At 32.7% G+C, this 21,730-nt stretch overlaps 1 protein-coding gene across 4 annotated transcripts in view; it reads left to right on the forward strand.

The window, feature by feature from the left end:
* Positions 1-21,730, forward strand: part of LOC143244612 (uncharacterized) — an 84,255-nt gene that overhangs the window by 58,631 nt on the left and 3,894 nt on the right. The window contains exon 6 of one of the 4 annotated variants that reach the window (XM_076489606.1): positions 246-6,636. The exons of 2 other annotated variants lie outside the window; for them this stretch is intronic. In XM_076489606.1, the coding sequence (XP_076345721.1) occupies positions 246-793 (548 nt within the window). In that variant the 3' untranslated portion in view covers positions 794-6,636. Of the gene's footprint in view, positions 1-245; positions 6,637-21,730 lie in introns of those variants that run through there. One more of the 4 variants, XM_076489607.1, reaches the window with a different exon arrangement.

Here is a 21,730-nt window from a genome sequence, read left to right on the forward strand (position 1 = left end):
ACTTTTAATTTAATACACAAACCTTGTTGGTATTAATATTCAATCCGTACTGATCCACTTGATCTGATCCAGAACATTACATTTAAATTTCAAATATGACTCTTTTCTAAAAGTATTAACTTAGAAAAGAAATTACAACATAAGGAAAATCAGTATGATGTCATTTAATTCTGTGTGACAGAGCACATACATTAATTAAACTAAATAAATGATGTCACAAATCCCACCCTATTACCCTCTCTTAGTGTTGAACCATCATGAAGACCGCAACTTAGGCCTAACATTAACGGCGTCTGGTCATCTGTCGCAAACAGGTATGTACCGGAAGTCCCAGGAAGCAGCCGAAAAACTGAAGGATTCGGACAGTAGTACGGACAACAACGAACACGAGGTGAGGGGCCTAGAGACTACATCTGAAGTAGAACGATCAAAAGAGGCGGTGGAAAACTCTTGTGAAGAACCGTCATCACTAGTGAGTATGTCTATTAAACACCACAGTTCTTCTAACCCGCTATCTAATAGTGAGGAACTGAGATGTAACAGCGCAGATACCTTGGGGTTCAGGACGAAGGCTTTACAGTTCAGTACCAAGATGTTTGACGTGAGAGAAGATCAAATGGAGAGCAATAAGCCAGGGGACTCGAATCAGCCAGCGGGACAAGACATGGCGTATCATGAGATAAGGGACTCGAACCACCCGTTTGGACAAAACATGGCACTTCATAGACGTTCATCACCTGTTCCAAACACTACCTCAAAATCGTCTCTTCAGTCAATAACATCTCTGTTTTAACGATAGAATTATTTTATTGGTAATTTTCAAATGTTCATAAGAATTGGAGAGCTGGAAATTAAACGTTTAATGTATATAGTATTAAAAGAATTGTGTTGTGAAACTGTATAAGGAAATAATACGATTATGTCTTAAATGTGTATTTGTGATCATCCTAAAGTTAAGTTGTAACTAAACAGCTTACCACTATTAACTCTTCTGTGTAAAAACATCAAATATAAGTATGATATAACTGTCAAGAACAAAGATGGTGGTGGACAGAAAAAAATGTATTTGTGTTTGATATTAATGTAACATTGGTTACAGATAATGAAAATTGTAATTTATTTTACAAAGATTAAGATGCTTCGGGTGAATATGGTTTTTATAATATTTTACTTTCGTGTTGAAGCATGGTGAGATTGTAAAATGTAGTTAAGCACGTTCCTTAATTTCTACGATCTTTAGTGAGTGGGCACTAAGATATTAAACCATGTTAAATTAATTAATCTCAGGGCTAGGTTTTGAACAAGTTAAGCACCCTTAGTAACTTGGAAGTATTATTATAGCTTATAGCAGACAACAAAATCATTGCCATGATTTACCTTTTTAGAAACTAAATAACTAAAATAGAAACTAATAAACAAGTGGCCCTGCATAGCCAGACTGTTAAGGCACTAGACTTGTAATCTGAGGGTCACGGGTTCGAATCCCGCTCCCACCAAACATGCTCGCCCTTTCAGCCGTTGGGACATTATAATGTAAAATGGTGGTAAATCCCACTATTCGTTGGTAAAAGAATCGTCCAAGAGTTGGCGGTGGGTAGGAATGACTAACTGTCATCCCTCTAGTCTTACACTGCTTAATTAGGAGCAGCTAGCGCAGATAACCCTCGAGTAGCTTTGCGCAAAATTCAAAAACAAACAAACACAACAAAAAACAAGTGTACTTCTGACGTAAAATATTCCATCACGACGATCTAGTGATCGAAACGTGTTATATACGTAGCAGTTACATTTTTCAAAATATAAAAATAAATAATGTATTCATGAAAAGGATGTACAGTAAACGGAGGAATGCGTACATTTTACTTATTCTTCTATTTAGGAATGAGATAGCTATAAATAATTTGTACATTCATTAACTTGATGGTATTTTCTAATAAGTTTTCTGAGTACAAAATTATTTTACCTCTTTCTTCTATTAAGACGAAAGTTTCAGAAAAGTTTGAATCTGCGCTTCATATTACATAGTTTGGTTATTGTTCCTCTCTTAGGCTGTTAACATAGTAACTAATTTGTGTGTGAAACAAGTAAATAACATTTATCAAACAAGAATAGATAAATCTATCATAAAACATTTAACAGTATTAAATAAACATGTTCTATATAGTTAAGCACAAATGAAAATCTGAGTTTAATTGTCTCCATATCTTGTGGTATTTTATAAAACTGAACAACAACCCGTAATCAAAACGAAGAAGAACTTTTAATAAAATACGAACAGTTAACCAGCTGCATGGTAACCTAGCATTACAGCGTACAATCTTATCAGGCTGAGCCACATCAAATTAAATATAGCGCCACAATGTTATAGTGTTATCAAGCTGAGCCAAGTCAGAGCTAATCTAGCACTATGCTGTTTTATCAAGCTAAGACACGTCACATACAAATATTCAAATGCTAACATTTACAAAAGCGTCGAACATGTTATAGCTTTAAAGGTAATACTAATACAAATAATTATTACGCATACGTTCAGTTCACTCAGACAAACACAACCAAGAAAAACAACATATTACTAAGAATTAATGTACTCAAATTACTTTTTGCGAAAATTGTGAAAAAGAATGGAAAGTACTATAAAACATATTATATCAGTTTAAAAATAAATTTGTTTAAAACTTTGCTTTAGTTACCTTTTTAGTTTTCTTGCATGGTGGTTAGGGCGTCAGGCTTCTAATCATGGGTTCGAATCCCGTAACCAAGCTTTCTCCCATTTTAGTCTGTAAGAGCATTATAATGAGATGATTAATCTAGTAATTCATTTGTAAAGAGTAGCCCAAGAGCTCGTGGTTAGTAGTAGTAAGTAGCTGCCTTAGCTTTAGTTCATCACTACTAAAAGTAGGGACGGTTTGCGCAGATAGCTTTGCGCGAGATTCAAAAAAGAAGCAACCAGTTTTTTTGTGACAAAGGAAGAAGTCCAAAGTGTACCTGATTATCCAGACGGTATAAATTTACCTATAAATAACAATCCAAAAATAACGGCTTTGCCAGTCAAACGGTTATCTCAATTTAACACTTCGATTGTATAGTGACAATAAGAGTGGTAGTTACGTAGGCACTAAAACAACACACGAGATACAAAAATATTTTAGAAATATCACCAGCGTTTCAGTTAAATCAACTTTATGAAACACCACTTCCTATATTACATAAAAAGTGAACAAATTCATTCAGTGGATGTATTAGTTTTTTAAACTGAACGCTGCACCATAATATTATCCAATGATTCAACCTATAGACCTGATCATTAATTAGTAAACGGTTAGAATTAAAAACACTTAATAAATTTACGATTATGAGGTGGTATGTTGCTAAAATGTTTCATTCATTTTATTTTGGGTAGCTCAATGTTTATGTATTGAATAATGTATTGCATGTAAGTGTTAACAAATTTAAAATGCTGTGTATATAAGAATTACTATTCGGTTAATTGCTATACTAATTATATAAGTTATCACTTATTATGGCGTGAATGTCTTTTTGTAAGATGTTGAAACATGATTATAATTATGTTATTAAACATAAGTATTAGTCTTTTACAGTTTTAAATAGTACTTTATTCAACTAGTCTCTAGGAATTTAAAAATTACAGAAGTGTATAATAATTGTATTCCAGTTATACTATGTTCACCTCATCCGTTGCCGTTAAGACAATCGAGAGCCCCTCAGTCTGGCTAAGATATACAAACACAGTAGTGGTCCGAACACTACTTATTACAACAAACACTTGTTACGATGTGAACACCTTTTTTAAACTGGCGAACATGGTTGTAATTAGAAATCATAAGTATTATTTCTACTATACTTTTTTTAAACTGCATTCTATAACAAGTCCTTTAGGGAATTTCAAGAATCCTTGTTTTCTTCATAAAAAAATAGAGGTTTACATAATGAATATTGAACTAATTAACTTTTTACATCTTGTTTAAACATCCAAAAAGTGTTGATTTTTTTTAGTTTGCATATCGAATATAAAGAAAGAAAAAGACTGATTAATTTGGATTATATTATTTTGAAAAGCCACTACTATGTGAGAGAAAGATTTCTATTACAACGTAAAAAACAATAACACTCTATTTATTGGAGGCGTCGCAGGGCGCTGGCACACAGGGTGATTTTATAGAATCAAATATGTAAATAACATACTGTGGAAAACGTGTGCTTGAAAAAAGTAAAAAAAAAAAGATTTGGAGCTAAGAAATTGCCTCTTGGTTTACATATTAAGAAACATTTTGAAAAATTGACAAATATTACATGCATGATACATTTGTCTTGGACTAGACAAAAATCTCCTTCGTAACTCGCTTACTTTTTGTGAAAAATATTATAGAAGAAAAAATATACATAGTTTTGGTTAGAGTATGCATGTTTGTGTTATGTAAATTTAAAAAAAATGATTAAAACTTTAAATAGTTTATTTTTTTTATTTTGATGAATTATGTGTGAATCTGAATCAAAGTCGAAGAATACAGATATGTTATTTGATTGTAATTACACGTTAAAGTCCATACTGTAGCTTTTTCTAGAGTTCTCATATTTTTGGATTGGTTTATTTGTAATGTGTTTTTAACTCTATAGATTTACTTTAGAATAAGGTGTTGGTGGTTGGCATGAATGTATTTTCTATATTTTACAGTAATAAATACAATTCATCAATTTCATATAATTGGCCTGAAATGGATCACAGTGCCAATATTTTTTTTTAAATTCAGTAAAGAAAGTTTTGTTCCAAGTAACTGTGTTACGATCACTACTCTTGTATTATGATCACTGTTATAGACTCATGCATACGCCAAAGTCTGAACTCCTTCTAGTGTATACATTAGTTCGTGAAATTTTTAGTTATTTTAATAGTCTTGTATCAATTTCTGGTCTATAGCTTCTTATAGTTTATTTTTAATTATTATAATAAATCCATTGGAAGAGAATAACGATGCGTTATCTGAAGTTAAATCATTAAGGATAAAAAACAATGCCTTCTGGTGGTTGTCATTGGCTAACTGGAAGAGAACGAACGAGTTTTTACATACAATACATTTAGCAAACGTTAGTTTTAACACATTATATGTTATTCAAAGTTCATATTAGTAAAACGTTATGAATTTCTGAAAAAGTGATTAAGACCACGCATAGTTCAATTACCTTCACCTACTTTAACTGTATTGTAACTAATATTGTGTACCGTCCTCAGAAAATCAGATCTTTCGAAATTCTCATATTTTTCTCTCTCTCTCTTTTTTCTTTGTTCGACATGGCCCTTTCAGCCGTAAAGGATTATAAAGTTACGATCAGTCACACAATTCGTTAGTAAAGGAGTAGCCTAAGAGTAGCCTTGGGGGTGGGTGGTGATGATTAGTTACTTTCCCTCTAGTCTTTCACTGCTAAATTAGGGAAGGATAGAGCAGATAACCCTAATGTAGTTTTGCGTTAAATTCGCAAACTAAAACTTTCTTTCTTGTTAAGTTTGCACGTAATGACCGATACCTTGGGTTAAAAATAATCGCTTTTTTATCTTTTATATTTGATGTCAATTAAATGACACCTGGTGACTTTTTCCAATAAAATATTTGATTTTTACATAATTAATTAAAAAATAACGAAACTCACTTGAAAAATTGTTTTGATATGACAAAAGTTGAATAGACACAATAGTAAAAATCTTTGAGTTTTTCTCTCTTAATTATGCTTCTTTAAGAACTAATCTATTTTATCTTTTGTGAGTTTATTTTGTGCTCTTATTTTATTTTTGAAAAATGAAGTAACTGTGCTTATTGATACTTTTATTTTCCCTAAATACTGAATTATATTTCCTTTAAAATATATAATCTAATTATAACAAAAATTATACTCTATCATTTCTCTTTCAATTGAATGTGTATGAGATTTGAAAACTAAAACAATGTTGTCGAAGAAAGCTTAGAACAACATTTCTACAAGAAGACTAGAAGAATCTGACAATAAAGTACCAATTATATGAATTTATTTCATGTATTGGTAACAGTCAGTACAATTCGTGGTCAATTCAGTACAATTCATGTATTATTGCATTTTCATTTCTTAAAAAAAAAAAAAGAATTTACGATCCCTTTTTCACCGTAAGAATTTGCGTCTCTTCAAATCAAATCTTATGTGGAACTAGTATGTATCACGTCAACTGTAAAGAGATATTAAGATATGCCTTCTAAATGTAAGGAGTCTGACAAGGATTCATTTTGTAAAGGAATTGAACGTTAACATCTTGTAAGAAAAACAAAAAGAAAGCAGAATGAAGTTATTAATACTAATAATGTAAACACGTGGTCTTTATACACCTTTGTGAGTTTTGGTCAATTTAAAAAATGACTCTGTAACAAAACGTTTTGTAATGGTAAGAGATGCTTGCATGTCCAAGTGTAGTAATATAAATAAAGCAAATTTTCTAAGTCATTAAATGCCTTAATGTACATTTCTATAAAGACTAAAGTGTTAGTTACTCTATTGTATACTTATGTTAAGACATTAAAGTGTTAAAGGTACCTTTTGATGTATACTTGTTTATGGGCATTAATGTGTCGAAATAACCTTCACGTACATTTCTGTAAAGACATTAAAGTATTAAAGTTACTTTGATTTATACTTGTCCAGAGACTTTCATGAACACTGTTATAAAGACAGTGTTAGAGACACGTAGATATGTACTTCCTTAGAAACTGCACTAAAATACTCTTAACATACACTTTTGTAAAGACCGTAACTGTTGTTGCTTATTCAGTATTTCAAGTGTTACTGCGTCGCATCCAGGGAGATCTAATTAACTCTGATAATGACAAAAGGCCTGGTCGATAATGAATATAGTAGGTTTAATATGGTTGATAACTTGTTATACATTCTTTCATTCACAAGTACTTAGAATTAATAATGCTTTTCCCATTGGAGCTGTGGTTTTTTTACTTCGCTACGGAAACAATAAGACTAGTTTGCTGGTCAGCCGGTTTTTCTGAATCATAAACAAAGTTATTTCAAGTGAAAATAAACAATCATGAGAAATAACTGGTGTTAAAACAAGTAAGTAATATTATCTCGTTAACCCGTACCTTAATTATAATTTATAAATCATAATCTAGTTTACATTACAGCAGTTCTTGTTTTTGCAATTTAATAAGGTAAATAATCAGTTTCATTAATCTTGGTATTAGCCAGAAGGTCGCATCGCCACTAAGTAAAGCAGATATAGTTGTTTCTGTTGTTGAATTTTAAGAAAATGCTACACAGCTATATAAATGCACAATATTCGGTGTGAGGAATCGAACCGTGGATTTTAGCGTTGTAAATAGGAAACATACCTCTGACCCACAAGATAACATCTGTATGATGTATATATAAGTTTCATTCTGTAATTGCATTCTTAAGTCCCAAGCATATTAACTCTTTTTTTTTTTAACAATTTTATATATATTCAGAAATAAAGCATACGTCATAAAAATGTTATTTTCGTTTTCGCCAAATCGAAAGTTGACTGGTAAATAATAAGCACACATAAGAATTATATAAAACAAATAAATTGTAAAACCAATCTATCCAGTATTACAGATTTGTAAAACCAATCTATCCAGTATTACAGATTTGTAAAACCAATCTATCCAGTATTACAGATTTGTAAAACCAATCTATCCAGTATTACAGATTTGTAAAACCAATCTATCCAGTATTACAGATTTGTAAAACCAATCTATCCAGTATTACAGATTTGTAAAACCAATCTATCCAGTATTACAGATTTGTAAAACCAATCTATCCAGTATTACAGATTTGTTAAACCAATCTATCCAGTATTACAGATTTGTTAAACCAATCTATCCAGTATTACAGATTTGTTAAACCAATCTATCCAGTATTACAGATTTGTAAACCAATCTATCCAGTATTACAGATTTGTTAAACCAATCTATCCAGTATTACAGATTTGTTAAAACCAATCTATCCAGTATTACAGATTTGTAAAACCAATCTATCCAGTATTACAGATTTGTAAAACCAATCTATCCAGTATTACAGATTTGTAAAACCAATCTATCCAGTATTACAGATTTGTTAAACCAATCTATCCAGTATTACAGATTTGTAAAACCAATCTATCCAGTATTACAGATTTGTAAAACCAATCTATCCAGTATTACAGATTTGTAAAACCAATCTATCCAGTATTACAGATTTGTTAAACCAATCTATCCAGTATTACAGATTTGTTAAACCAATCTATCCAGTATTACAGATTTGTTAAACCAATCTATCCAGTATTACAGATTTGTTAAACCAATCTATCCAGTATTACAGATTTGTTAAACCAATCTATCCAGTATTACAGATTTGTAAAACCAATCTATCCAGTATTACAGATTTGTTAAACCAATCTATCCAGTATTACAAATTTGTAAAACCAATCTATCCAGTATTACAGATTTGTAAAACCAATCTATCCAGTATTACAGATTTGTTAAACCAATCTATCCAGTATTACAGATTGTAAAACCAATCTATCCAGTATTACAGATTTGTAAAACCAATCTATCCAGTATTACAGATTTGTAAAACCAATCTATCCAGTATTACAGATTTGTTCAACCAATCTATCCAGTATTACAGATTTGTTAAACCAATCTATCCAGTATTACAGATTTGTTCAACTTCAGTAACATGTCTGTCACAACAACTGTCAATGGAACAATAAATCTGATGACTTACAAGTTTGCTAGTAGAGGGGAAAAAAACAAAAGAAAACCGCAATATCTGTTGTTCCTTTATTTGTTGGTCTATTCAAACAAATTGGTCATCTTGCCTATTTTTACGGCGGTAATCTGAACTTACATTGACAGCAAACTATTGGAAATTCGAACGTTAAAAATCGGCCAAACTGATGGACTCATCAAATTTGTAACTACTCTTTTGGCAATTTTATACCAAAATTTTCGCAGAAGTGTAATTCACAGCCAACGTAAAAGGCCCCTTCGCTCCCAGCTAGTTATGCACTATCTTTAACAGGTCAGTGAAACAAAAAGTTAACACTTTGCTAAGTTGAAACTCGTGTATTTTTCATTCTTATTTCAACGAATTTCAAAAAGTAATCGAACAACCCAATCATGCACGTTTTTTTTTCCATTCTTTAAAAGAGCTTTAAAAACCAAACATTTCACTTACTTGACATAATAGACAAAGTTAAATAGTTAATAATATATGAGTCTTGGGATATAGGTTTAACTGCTGTATTCAAATCGGGGAATCAAACTCCGGATTTGAACGTTGTAAGTTTCTAAATTTACCGGAATACCACATTGTAATGTGTGTGGATGAAGAATATATTCCAGATTTTAAGATATATGAACGCACATAGTATTTCATTATGTTAATGTATTTTTATAGGCGCTTAAGGATAATGATACTTAACCAAATTACCTAAATGTTAGTATTGTGCTGTTAACCAGTACACGGATTTCTGTACAGTAGTTAGTTAGGGTCTGTTAATTAAGGGCTCGAAGTGTCTAACTGACTGATTTCGTCGGGAAGAAAAGAACGCCACATATATGGTGGGTAACAATGATCTTTATTACAAAAAAATAAAAACCTAATAAACGTCCCAATATATAACACAAGACAGAGCAAGGACAAGGGTGGTGAATGTATTGAAATTGTAAGAAATAGAAACTTTTAATCGATTTGTCTTACCTGTTTAGTGTGATCTTTCTTGTAAGTTATACGGAAACAAAGGTTAACATGCAAAATAACCCTGATAATTTAATCAAAGTTCAAACATTGTAACTTTAAATCATGCAAAAGCTAAAACTCACAAAAAATGCAAATCTGGCTTTAAGTACAAAACATAATATTAACAAAGCCGGGTTTGCATACAACCATACCCTGCCAACATGACCGTTCGCTATAATCAGTGAGCGCTTGGGCGTGGCAACCACTAATTATCATTTGACTTCTTAACAAAGAAGGCATCAAGTATCTTAAAATGACATAAACCATATTTTTATGTGGATTACGTAAGCGACGCTCTGTGAAAAACTTAACTGAAAGAAAATACAGAGGCCGTGCATGGCTAGGTGATTAGGACGCTCGACTCGTTCTCTGAGGGTCGCTGCTTCGAATACCAGTAACACCAAACATGCTCGCCCTTTCAGCCTTGGTGGCGTTATAATGTGATGATCAAGCCTACTATTTGTTGGTAAAAGAGTAGTCTAAGAATTGGGGGTAGGTGGTGATGACTACTGCCTCCCCTCTAGTTTTACACTAGTAAATTAGGAACTGGTAGCGCAGATATCCCACTGATGACAAGTTCAGCAACATAAAGATAATATTTTAAGTTTGTTGTGCTGAAGTGTTAAAATATAGAGTATGCCAAACAAATAAACACACACACTCACACACACTGGTGACAAGTTCAACAACATGAAGACAATATTTTAGGCTGGTCACTTAAAAGTGGAATAAAGTTAACTAATCGAGAACATTTGCAGCAGAAGAAAATATTATTTCATATCGATAATATAAATAATAGAATAAACTACATTGATAACACTTGAAGCAACGCAATTAGTCTGTTTCAGAATAGTTAGTTAAAAAGTATAATAAACCATACACACTGATGCAATTGCATCTATAGAAAGACATTATTTTAAGTTGGACACAAGTAGAATAGTTCATACGACCTACCAAGAAATGGATGTGTACGAATACATTATTTTACACTAGCGATTTAAAGGTGAAATAAGCAACAACCCATTATGGTAGATGATGGAATACGATTACAGGCTCTTCTCACTTTCAGCTGTTGAAGTTAATCATTATGGTGGACAGAATGTAGATAGCCCATCATGTAGTTTTGTGTTAAACAAGAATCGAATTCATCAATACCCTTCAAACTAATCATAATTTTAACTTGATGATCATTTAAAAAGTGAAATCAACCAATACTTGTAGCAGTTACAGCAACACGAAAGCACTGTTTTTGAACGACCAGTTAAACAAACAAAAATTAAAGAACACACGTTAATGGTGGTTTGAGCAACGCGAACAATTTATTTCTGAATGGTGGGTTAAAATCCAGGCACACTTACTGCAATAACGGAGAGACATAATTTCAAGTTCGTTATTTAAAAAAAAAAAAGAAGAAAATCATACAACACACAGTTCAGCAGAAAAGAGAGCTAATTTTAGAATGACCAATTAAAAAGAAGAATGAACCGCACAATCTGATGGTAGCTGCAGTACCATAAAACATAGTTTGAAACTCTATATTTAAAAAGTGAGATAAAGAATCACACCCTGGTCATAGATAAAACAACATCAAACTGGCGAATGAACTTAAAGAGCTTTACTCACTGATGGAAGCTGCGGTATAAGCAAGTTTATTTTTGAATGGTCAGTTAAAATGCAAGATACTTTAATACCTCTGACTGACATTGTTTTAAAAAGGTCAGTTAATTTGAATAAACCACGTAAACTTGTGGCATGTTGTTTAACGTTATTTCACGTTGGTAACCTAAAAAGTGGAATAAACCACACACAGTGATGGGAGAAACAGCAACATTGAAACTTTGGTTTAGATTGTTCTGTTAAAAAGTTTAGTAAAATACATACAGTCATGTGAGAAAGTTAGGACACCCTATGAAAGCCTGTGTATTTTTCTAACATTTTTGTTACATAGCTAGTCTCAAAATCTTTAAGATCTTTTTAAATCCCTTATCAGACTCATAAGCTGCTACAATTTTCTTTCCGAAAGCCTCAGACAGCTCTTTTGCTCTCACTATGATGATCACTCTCACTTCAACAGTCAGGAGCACACCAAACTAAATGTCTGAGGTTTAAGTAGGGCAAGCCGCATTAAAAATGCTGAGTAACGATCTTCTAATCATGTGCACCTGGTGTGATACACCCGTGTGCGAGTTGAGCCATTTTAAGTGTGAATAAATGGGGGGGTGTCCTAACTTTTTCCTCAGTTAGAATATGCATTTTTGTAGAATTACATTTACAGAAGATCTTGAAAAGTCTTTTCTTCAGTTTTAATTGTTTAGTTATATTCCTATAATCTCTCAGTATCGTTGAAATTGAGATTAAATATCTATATATCCAACAACGTTACAAAAATCCACAGGCTTTCACATGACTGTATGTCGATGGCAGCTACAACAAGAAGGAGATATTTTTGAATGGCGGAAGTAGTTGGTGTCCACATTAACAAATTACACATGACTTCTATGTGTCCACTTTGATAAGCTACAGGTAATTAACTCCTTTTAGGTTTTTAGGTCGGTAAGCTACGTAAACAAGTTACAGGGTGCTCCACCTAGGTGTTTGTGTTAAAATTCTCTTAATCGCAATTTTATTTGTTTTTAGCTGCAGAGGTACACAATGGGCAATCTGTGCTGTGTCCATTACGGGTATGAAATCCAGTTTCCAGCGGTAAAGCCTTCAGACTTACCATTTATCTACTGAGGGGCTTATTCAAACGGTGCAGGTTTGTACTATCTGGCTGTGTTAATCTATACTCTAGCTGTGTTCCGACTTTCAATATTTTAGGCTAAAGGATAGTTAATCACATGGAATGTATAAAACGTGCGTGAAGTGTATTTCACAAAATGTCTGCTTATCTGTTTCTTACGTGATTAATTAAGTATATTTTATGACCAATTCTATTCTGTTATAAATTCAGTTTTATCCTTCCGTCATGGCCACGTGATTAAGGCGCTCGACTCGTAATTCGTGGATTCGAGTCCCTGTCACACCAAATATGCTCGCACTTTCAGCCGTGGGGGTGTTGTAATGTGACGGTCAATCCCACTTTCGTTGATAGAAGAGTAGCCTAAGAGTTGGCGGTGGGTGGTGATGACTAGCTGCCTTTTCTCTAGTACACTACTAAATTAGGGATGGCTAGCGCAGATACTTCTCTTATACCTTTTACGCGGGACCCGGCATGGCCAAGCATGTTAAGGCGTGCGACTCGTAATCTGAGGGTCGCGGATTCGCTTTCCCATCGCGCCAAACATGCTCGCCCTTTCAGCCGTGGGGGCGTTATAATGTCACGGTCAGTCCCACTATTCTTTGGCAAAAAAGTAGCCCAAGAGTTGGCGGTGGGTGGTGATGACTAGCTGCCTTCCCTCTAGTCTTACACTACTAAATTAGGGACGGCTAGCACAAATAGCCCTCGAGTAGCTTTGTGCGAAATTCAAAAAACAAACAAACAAACCTTTTACGCAAAATTCAGAAACAAACAAACAACTTTATCCTTAGAAGTTTAAGAGAAACAATAAATTCGTAAGAAAACGAAGCTCTTATGAGTCGTTTATATTTGCCTTTTAGTAATAATTAGGTCTGGAATGGCTTGATGGTTATAGCACTCTACTTAAAAATCTGCTGGGCACTGGTTTGAAACCCTTCATCAAATATGCTTGCCCTTTCAGCCGTTATAACGTGACATTCAATTTAACTACTCGTTGATAATGAAGTAGTACAAGATATGACAGTGGATGGTGTTTAATATAGTGAGCAAAGACAACTCATTGTATAGCTTTGTGCTTAACACAAAAAAACGAAACAAGAAAGAAATCTTCTAGTCTATCACTTCAAAATTGTGAACGGCTGGCGCAGGTAGCTTCGCATGATATTCAGCAAACAAACTAAACAATCAATTTCTGTACAAGTTGCCTTAAATGAGAGCTGTAACTAACGTAAAAACTATAAACATTTTCTCACTACGTTTATTATTTTAGGTCAAATTATTTCCGTTTCAATCTATATGATTCTTCTGATTCTGCTTAATCTAAACAGCACTTTATACAATAAAATTTATTACTTCTAATGTATGCATATGGTTTTAGAAACAGAAAAACTGCATAGAATATCACAGTTTACTTCCTGTTTTCTGATGTTGAAAGGGAAAGTATTTCAATTTTTTTAAATAGGAGATTGTTACAGCATGTAGTAATTTTCTCTCACTTTCATACAAACGAAAATAACTGAAAACGTTGTTTAAAGTTTTTCCATTTTTTATGTTCACATGAGATCAAAACAGAAACGAATAACTGGCTCATAAATGAAGATATAATTTCAGTTTTAGTGAGTTATCGACAATGCGAATCTCGTTCATTATTTTGTATCACGAATCTAATGTTTTATTTTACATATGTGAAAGTTTTCAGTTTAATGACAACTTTATTTGATAATTAAAGAAAATAAAAAACATTGTTCAAATTAATTAGATTACTATGATTAGGATGGCCATAAGAATTATACTTCTACAATTTATTCTGTAAACGCTTTTGCAATGTCAACAAAGGAAGATGGAATTAAACAATTGCCATTCGCTCGGACTCTACAAACTGGATCTGAGGTCTTTCTTTGAACCTAAACATGGGAAAGTCTGAGTTTCGACTGCCATCTGGAGATTCATAAAAGGACAAGGCACCTCTTAGCGTACGGCAGCTACATGGGGGCTAATTTGACTTTCTCTGCTGCCAGGTCGACGGAACCAGCCAACACAATTTAACAATGAAAATTGACGAGCGTTAAGCCTAACAGTGAACCACTGACAGGTTCAGTGAATCGAGTTTACAGTGCATATTTAATCCGCTCTCCCATCTTCCCACCTTTACTCTTTTGTTACGCTCTTTCAAATCATTCTCTGCTTCATTCCTGTCTATGTAGGAGTATTTTTGTCACTGTCTTGGTGTAGTAGATGCACTTACCATGAATGAAAAGCAAGCTTGTTATCAAAATCTGCTCAAAACAGCATACAAGTACTAAATCGCAGAGGTAACTTACTTGGTAGGAAACAGGAAACGAATGAAAACATTTTCATATTTCAAACGTTGAGTCACGTTCTGATTCTTCAATACTGTCACTTTGAAGCGTGCTTTACACACAGTTTTACAGCTTGAATATTAAACCTGTCTTGGATCTTAATCTTGAATACATTTAAAGCGGGTTATGTACACGGCTTTCTAGCCTAGTGTTTTTAATATTTTGTGAAGTTAGAACAGTAATCTGTACCTTAGAAGTTTAGCACCAAATAATTTTTGCTCTGTTTTATACCATTAAACATCGTCCAGTAATATCAATTTTTACTTAGAGTAAAAAAGTTTAAACTTGCCAAGTTATTAAGTCAAATATTCGACGTGTCCTCTGATTGCTCAGATAGATGGTTTTAAACACTCAACATTTTGATTCGATTACCATGATGGATGTAGAACAGAAAACACATTAGCTGCATTAAACTGAGCCCCTAGTTGCTCTAAATGTTTGTTGTAATTATTTTCTCGTGCCTGTCATGAAGACATTTTGATTGGGCAAGGATAAGCCAACATATATATCAATATATTAAAATAAAGACGTCGCAAAACCTTCGCAACATTTCCATGGGAATACTGAAATAACGTAACTCTGTAAAAATGCTGGCGTGTATTTTTATTGTTAAATGATATGAATATTTCCCATGGAGAAAAAATCACGTCTCTTCACGAGTACGGGTGTGTATCACTACTGTAAAATGTCTTTCATATTTCATGGGGAAAAGTGAGGTAACAAAATCTGTGTATTTTGTAAGTGTATTTTCACTGTAAAATATCACTAAATTTCTCAGGTAAATCTAATATGATACGACTATATAAATATGTGGATCTGTAAATTGTTCTCAACTGCTATCAGGGACAACTCCACTCACACATCTTCATACATAAGTTCGTTTCTATTACTATTTTAAAGCATTTATCTACATTTCAAATGGAAAATTGAACTCACATGTCAATGTACATACTTAGTTGTGTATTACTAGTACAAAAAGTCCACATTTCTCCAGAAAACTGAAGTCAAAAATCTCGATAAATATGTGGGTATGTATTAATAATATAAAAATTTTCAAAGGAAAATTGCAATCACATGTCTTTATACATATGTGGGAGTGTATTACTATTTTAACATGGTTTCATCATAACTTAGAGGAAAACTGACATCGCATGTCTCTACACGTATATGTAAGTGCTCTACTATTTCAAACTGATTTCATCATTATTCAGGGGAAACAGATATCTATTTCTCTATGAGTATGTGGACGTGTAATACGATTATAAAGTGTTCTCAAAATTTTCAAGAGAAAATTGAGATCATGTGTTTCTGTGCACCTGTAGGTATATATAACTATTGTAAAAAAAATAACAAAGTCTTGCAAGGAATTTTGAGATCACATGCTTATATGCACGTGTGGGCAAGTGTTACTCTCGTAAAATGTTTTCAGTGTTGTTCATGAAAGACCAAGGTGACGTTTAACAATAGATTTTCGGATGTGCATTTTCATTTTTAAAGTTATTTTGTGCACCAGGTGAAACTGAGATTACATACCTTGTACATATGTATATATATATATATGTATGTATTACTACTGTAAAAAAGTTCCAGCAAAAACAGATTACATTTCTTTATATGGTGTGCATTGTTACGTATTATAATGTCTCCGATTTATTGCTAAATACTTTGATTTCAGATAATCGGAAATTTTAATTTTAATTTAGAATTTGATTGAGTGTCGATATGTATCAAATTTATGACATTTACCAACAAGATTGATAGACACAATTTTCTCTCTTAACACAAATATGTTTTAATATATAAAATGATAATGATTTATATACAAACTTACAAACCATACTGAGTCTATTTGGTCTGGAACTAAATACTTTTTGAACAGTTCACAACGAGCGAATTAATTTTATATTGATACAAAGGTACAATTCACTTGATGGGAAGCTAGCTAATTCCATTTCTGGCTGGTCTCACGTACATTTTTTCACTTCCGAAGTTATACAATGTCTTTATAGAAATACTAACTTCGGAAGTTAATTCTCTGAAGTTGAATGGTTTGTGATATTCGAAATCTATAAAAGTTCCTGCTCAAATATTTGTAGTTTTCCACTTAATAAGCAAACCAACAATATTATGAAAATTGTCTCTTGGTGCGTCGATTTGTAAACTATAGGTGAGGTTCTCGAAAGTTCAGTTGGCAATAATACTTAACTTACACACAGTACATTGCTAATTCTTACACTCAAGAATCTTCTATAAATCTTGAGAACAGGCAGGATTTTCGCAATATACATTTAAAAATGTACGCTACATACATTTATAAATATATATTTAACTAAAACAAACATCGATATTAAAACAAATATACATTAGTTAATTCATTACAGTAAAAATTTCCCATTGAAAACTAATATTATATGGCTCTTTATCCATGTGGGTAGCTATTCATATATTGTAAAACATTCTTAATGTGTTCTACAGAATGTTGTTTTATGCATTATACTCGCTCATTAAATATTATTGTTAACAATACACTATTGTCAACTAGGTATACTGACAAATCTTCAGAATATTAAGAGTTTACCTGCTATATTGCTGTAACATTAACACAATGATAAGGTTATCTTAAGGATGATAAGGTCATCCTATAGAGACTTAATAATGCAAATCTAATAACCACACTTTCTCCAGTTATCTCCTCTCACCTACAGTTTGTCTCCTACGGTAGTCGATTAAAATTAAAATAGGTTAAGAGACAATTGGCAAGTCTTTCTAAACATATTCGGACAGGTTTCTAAACGAATTACGAAATAGCCATATCATGGATAGTCTCCAGAAAAGCAATTAGCGCTTAGCGATTTACGTTTAACCCATCAGAAAACCCGTTCAGACGTGGTTTAAACATTCACGTGTCTGTGTTCTGGAGTCATGTCACAGTTGTTTTTTACATCACGTGAAGGTCTTCTTCGTTTAAGTTGTGTGTAGCACACAGAAGACGATGCTTGTAAACGCCCACCAGGGGGTTTCAGGACTCCCGCTGGTTGTCGATTAACAATTTGAACACGTAGTTCATAAACAAGAAAAAACTCTCTTTATCACAGGTAAAAGACAAGACAGTACTATGACAGTACCTTATTTTCTGAGCTGTGTTGGGTCACAGTGAGAGGTCTCTTCCCGCCTTGTCTATTTAGATTCGATCGAACGTGTTCCTCAAAACTCACCTTAGAAAATTGACAGGCCAACAAACGTTACAATACCAGTGTTGATGCCCCTACACCGCCCCCTGGTGACGTCTATTGTTCCTATACGCTGGGTAGTTTTAAAACACTTTTGTTCGTTCATGGCATCTGTTTACTGAAGGTGTAAACGTAGAACAAAATTAACGGTAAAGGGGCGGAAATAAGCCTTGATCTGTCAAAACACGCTATGACACGTGAACCAGAAAATCCGCCCCAACCTACTGACTGGAAAAGGTTGGGACTGAGTGGGAGAAACGCATCTTTCTGAACACACAATTTTGAACATGAACAGGGCCTTTGACATAGGTGACACTGCTTTGGTTCTATTTTCTTACGCTTACAAAAATGATTTGAAGAAAAAGCTTAGTGTTAGGCTTAAAGAGGGACAGCACTTTCTTTTATAACCAGTTTTTGATAAGTGTGGTGTTTATATTTAAAAAGATGGTTTCGTGTGAAACTAAATATAGTTTAAATCAAAGTTAATTGCTTAGTGCGTTCTACGCTTATATATAAAGCCTCGTTTCCTTCAACTCTCTTTTCTAGAGTTAATGAATGACTGGTACTTTTACTGGTACTTTCTACTCTTTTATCTAAGGTTAACGAATTTCTCTTTCTTTCCTTCTTCATATCTAGGGCTATTGAATGACTGGTACTTTCTACTCTCTTATCTTAGTGTTAATGAATGGTTGTTACATACTGTTATCATATTTAATACTAATGAGTGAATACTCCTTTCTTGTTTTGTATCTATTGTTAAGGAATTAGTGTTTTTTCCTATTTTAGAATCTTCATGAATGACATATACTTCCTGCAATGGTATTTACATTTAATAAAAAGATGTTAAATTCTATTTTCATATTTGTATTTAATGTACAACTGCTAGTTTCTTCTCTCCAAGGTATAGTTAATGAATTATTGTTACTTATCCTATCTACAGTTAATGAATGGCTTCAACGTTTACATTGGTATTCACAGATAATGTATGGTTGTTACTTTCTACTTTCATATCTAGAATTAACAAATGGATGTTTGCTGTCTCGTATTTATAGCTCGGGGTGCTTGTTACTTTTTTTTTGTATTTATAGTTAATGAATCTATAATTGTTTCTATTCTCGTAACTACAACTAATTTATGGCTGGTAATTCCTAATTTTGTATCTATAGTTAATAAATGGCTGGTAATTCCTGAGTTTGTATCTATAGTTAATGATTGGCTGGTACTATTTCTACTCTTGTAACTAGAGTTAATAAATGGTTTGCTGTTTTTTAACTTTTCTATGTACAATTAATGAAGAGGACTATTTTCTACACATCTAGCGCTTTAGACTGTCTACCATAAGGACAAAATATAATTGTTATTTCTTTCTTCTTTCCTTTCTCCTTTCTTCTCTCGTATTTAGGTTTAATGAATGGCTTTAATTATCTATACTTGTCCCTAAAGTTAATAAATGTTTGTTACTTTTCACACTTGTGCCTAAAGTTAAAGAATGGCCGCTATTTTCTACATTTGTACCTAAAGTTAATTAATGGCATTCACTTTCTGTTCTCGCGTCTAAAGTATACTGGTGGATTCTAGATTCATCTTTCGTATGTATAGTTAATAAATGTTTGCTTTTTTTCTAGTTTTGTAGCTATAGGTCATGAATATCTGTTACTTTCTACTCATGTATCAGCAGTTAATATATGGCAGGTGTTTTCTACTTTCGTATCTGGAGTTAATTAAAGCTGTTACTTTCTGCTCTTATATCTACAGTTAATGACTCACTGGTACCTAGTATTCACGTATCTGAAATTAATGAATGGCTATTACTTTCTACATTTGTATTTAATGAATAGCATTTCCTTTTTCTCTCAAATCTATGGTTAACAAATGGCTGATGCTTTCTACATTAGTGTGTACAGGTAATGAAAGTCTGACATATTTTACTGCTGTATCTAGAATAAATGAATGGGTTGTTACCATCTACTCTTCTATCTAGAGCTAATTAATGAGTTGTTTGTATCTTTTCTTGTATCTATAGTAAATGAATAGGCTGATACTATCTACTCTTGCATGTAGAGTTAATGAATGGGTTGTTACATTCTACTCTTGTATCTAGAGTAAATGAATGTTTTGTTACTTTATTATTATCGTCTCTAGAGTTAATACATGGCTGTTTATTTTGTTTCAAGAGTTGGTTAATAGCTGCAATTTTATACCTTCGTATCTATTCTTTATTAATGGTTTGCTACTTTTTACTATTCTATACACAATTAATGAAGAGTCTTTAAATTTATATTTTCGTATCTATAGTTAAGAATAACTGTTACATTCTACTTTCGTTTCTATAGTTAATGAATATCTCAAACATTCTACTTTCGTGTTTAGAGTCAGTCAAGGTTGTTACATTTCACTCCTGTATCTCTTGTTAATAACTTGTTTTTACTTTTTATTCTCGTGTTTAGAGTTTACGAATTGCTTGTTACAACTCCATCTCATATCTAGCATTAATAAATGGTTTTTACTTTCTTTTCTCGTATCTATAGTAAATTAATGACTATTACTTTATACTTTATATATAGATTTAATAAACAGATGCTGCTTTATACTCTCGTATCTAGGGTTAACTGTTAATGGATGAATGTTATTTTGTGCTTTGTTTTTTAAAGTTGTTGCCCAGCATGGCCAGGTGGTTAAAGCACTCGACTCGTAATTTGAGGGTCGCAACAAACATGCTCGCTCTTTCAGCCAAGGGGGCGTTATGATGTGACCGTCAATCCCACTATTCGTTGGCAAAAGAGTAACCCAAGAGTTGGCGATGGGTAGTGACGATTAGTTGCCTTTCTTCTAGTCTAATACGCAGATAGTTCTCGTATAGCTTTGCGCGAAATTCAAAGCAAACCAAAAATCATTATCGTTGGTTAATGGCTTTTTACTCTCCTATTTGCAGTTATTGAATGTCTTGGTACTTTCTTCTTTTTTTATATCTAATGGTAATGAATGGCTCTCACTATCCTAACTCGTATCTGTAGTTAATGAAAGGCTCTTACTTTTTAATCTCCTATCTGTAGTTAATGAATTACTTTTGCTCACTACTTTCGTAGTCAGAATGAATTAATTGCTGATACTTTCTACTTTTGTGTTTAGAGTTAATGTATGAATGTTACTTTCATTTCTCATATATATAGTTAATGAATACTAATATTTTCTCTTCTCCTATTGAGAGTTAATGAGTAACTGCTACTTTCTACACTGGAATCTAAAATTAATGACCATTGGTTATTTTTTAGTATTCTATCTAGAGTAAATGGTTACTACTTTCTACTCTTATGTCTACAGTATATGAATAACTGTTTCTTTATACTCTCGAATATAAAATTAATTAATGGTTAATAATTCTGGTATTTTATTTAGAGTTAATGAATGGTTACTATTTTCTACTATTGTATTTACAGTTGTAGAATGGCTGTTAATTTCTACTTTCGTAGTTTGTTATCAAATAGATAATTTTTCAGCTTTTTACTTCAACAGTTTTTATTGGTTAAGGCTTATACTTCAACAGTATGTCGTATAATGAGGGTAGGTAAATCTAATGAATCTTCAAGTGTATTGAGAATTTTTCA

The sequence above is a fragment of the Tachypleus tridentatus genome, chromosome 2, assembly GCF_004210375.1.
Source record: "Tachypleus tridentatus isolate NWPU-2018 chromosome 2, ASM421037v1, whole genome shotgun sequence".
NCBI lineage: Eukaryota > Metazoa > Arthropoda > Merostomata > Xiphosura > Limulidae > Tachypleus > Tachypleus tridentatus.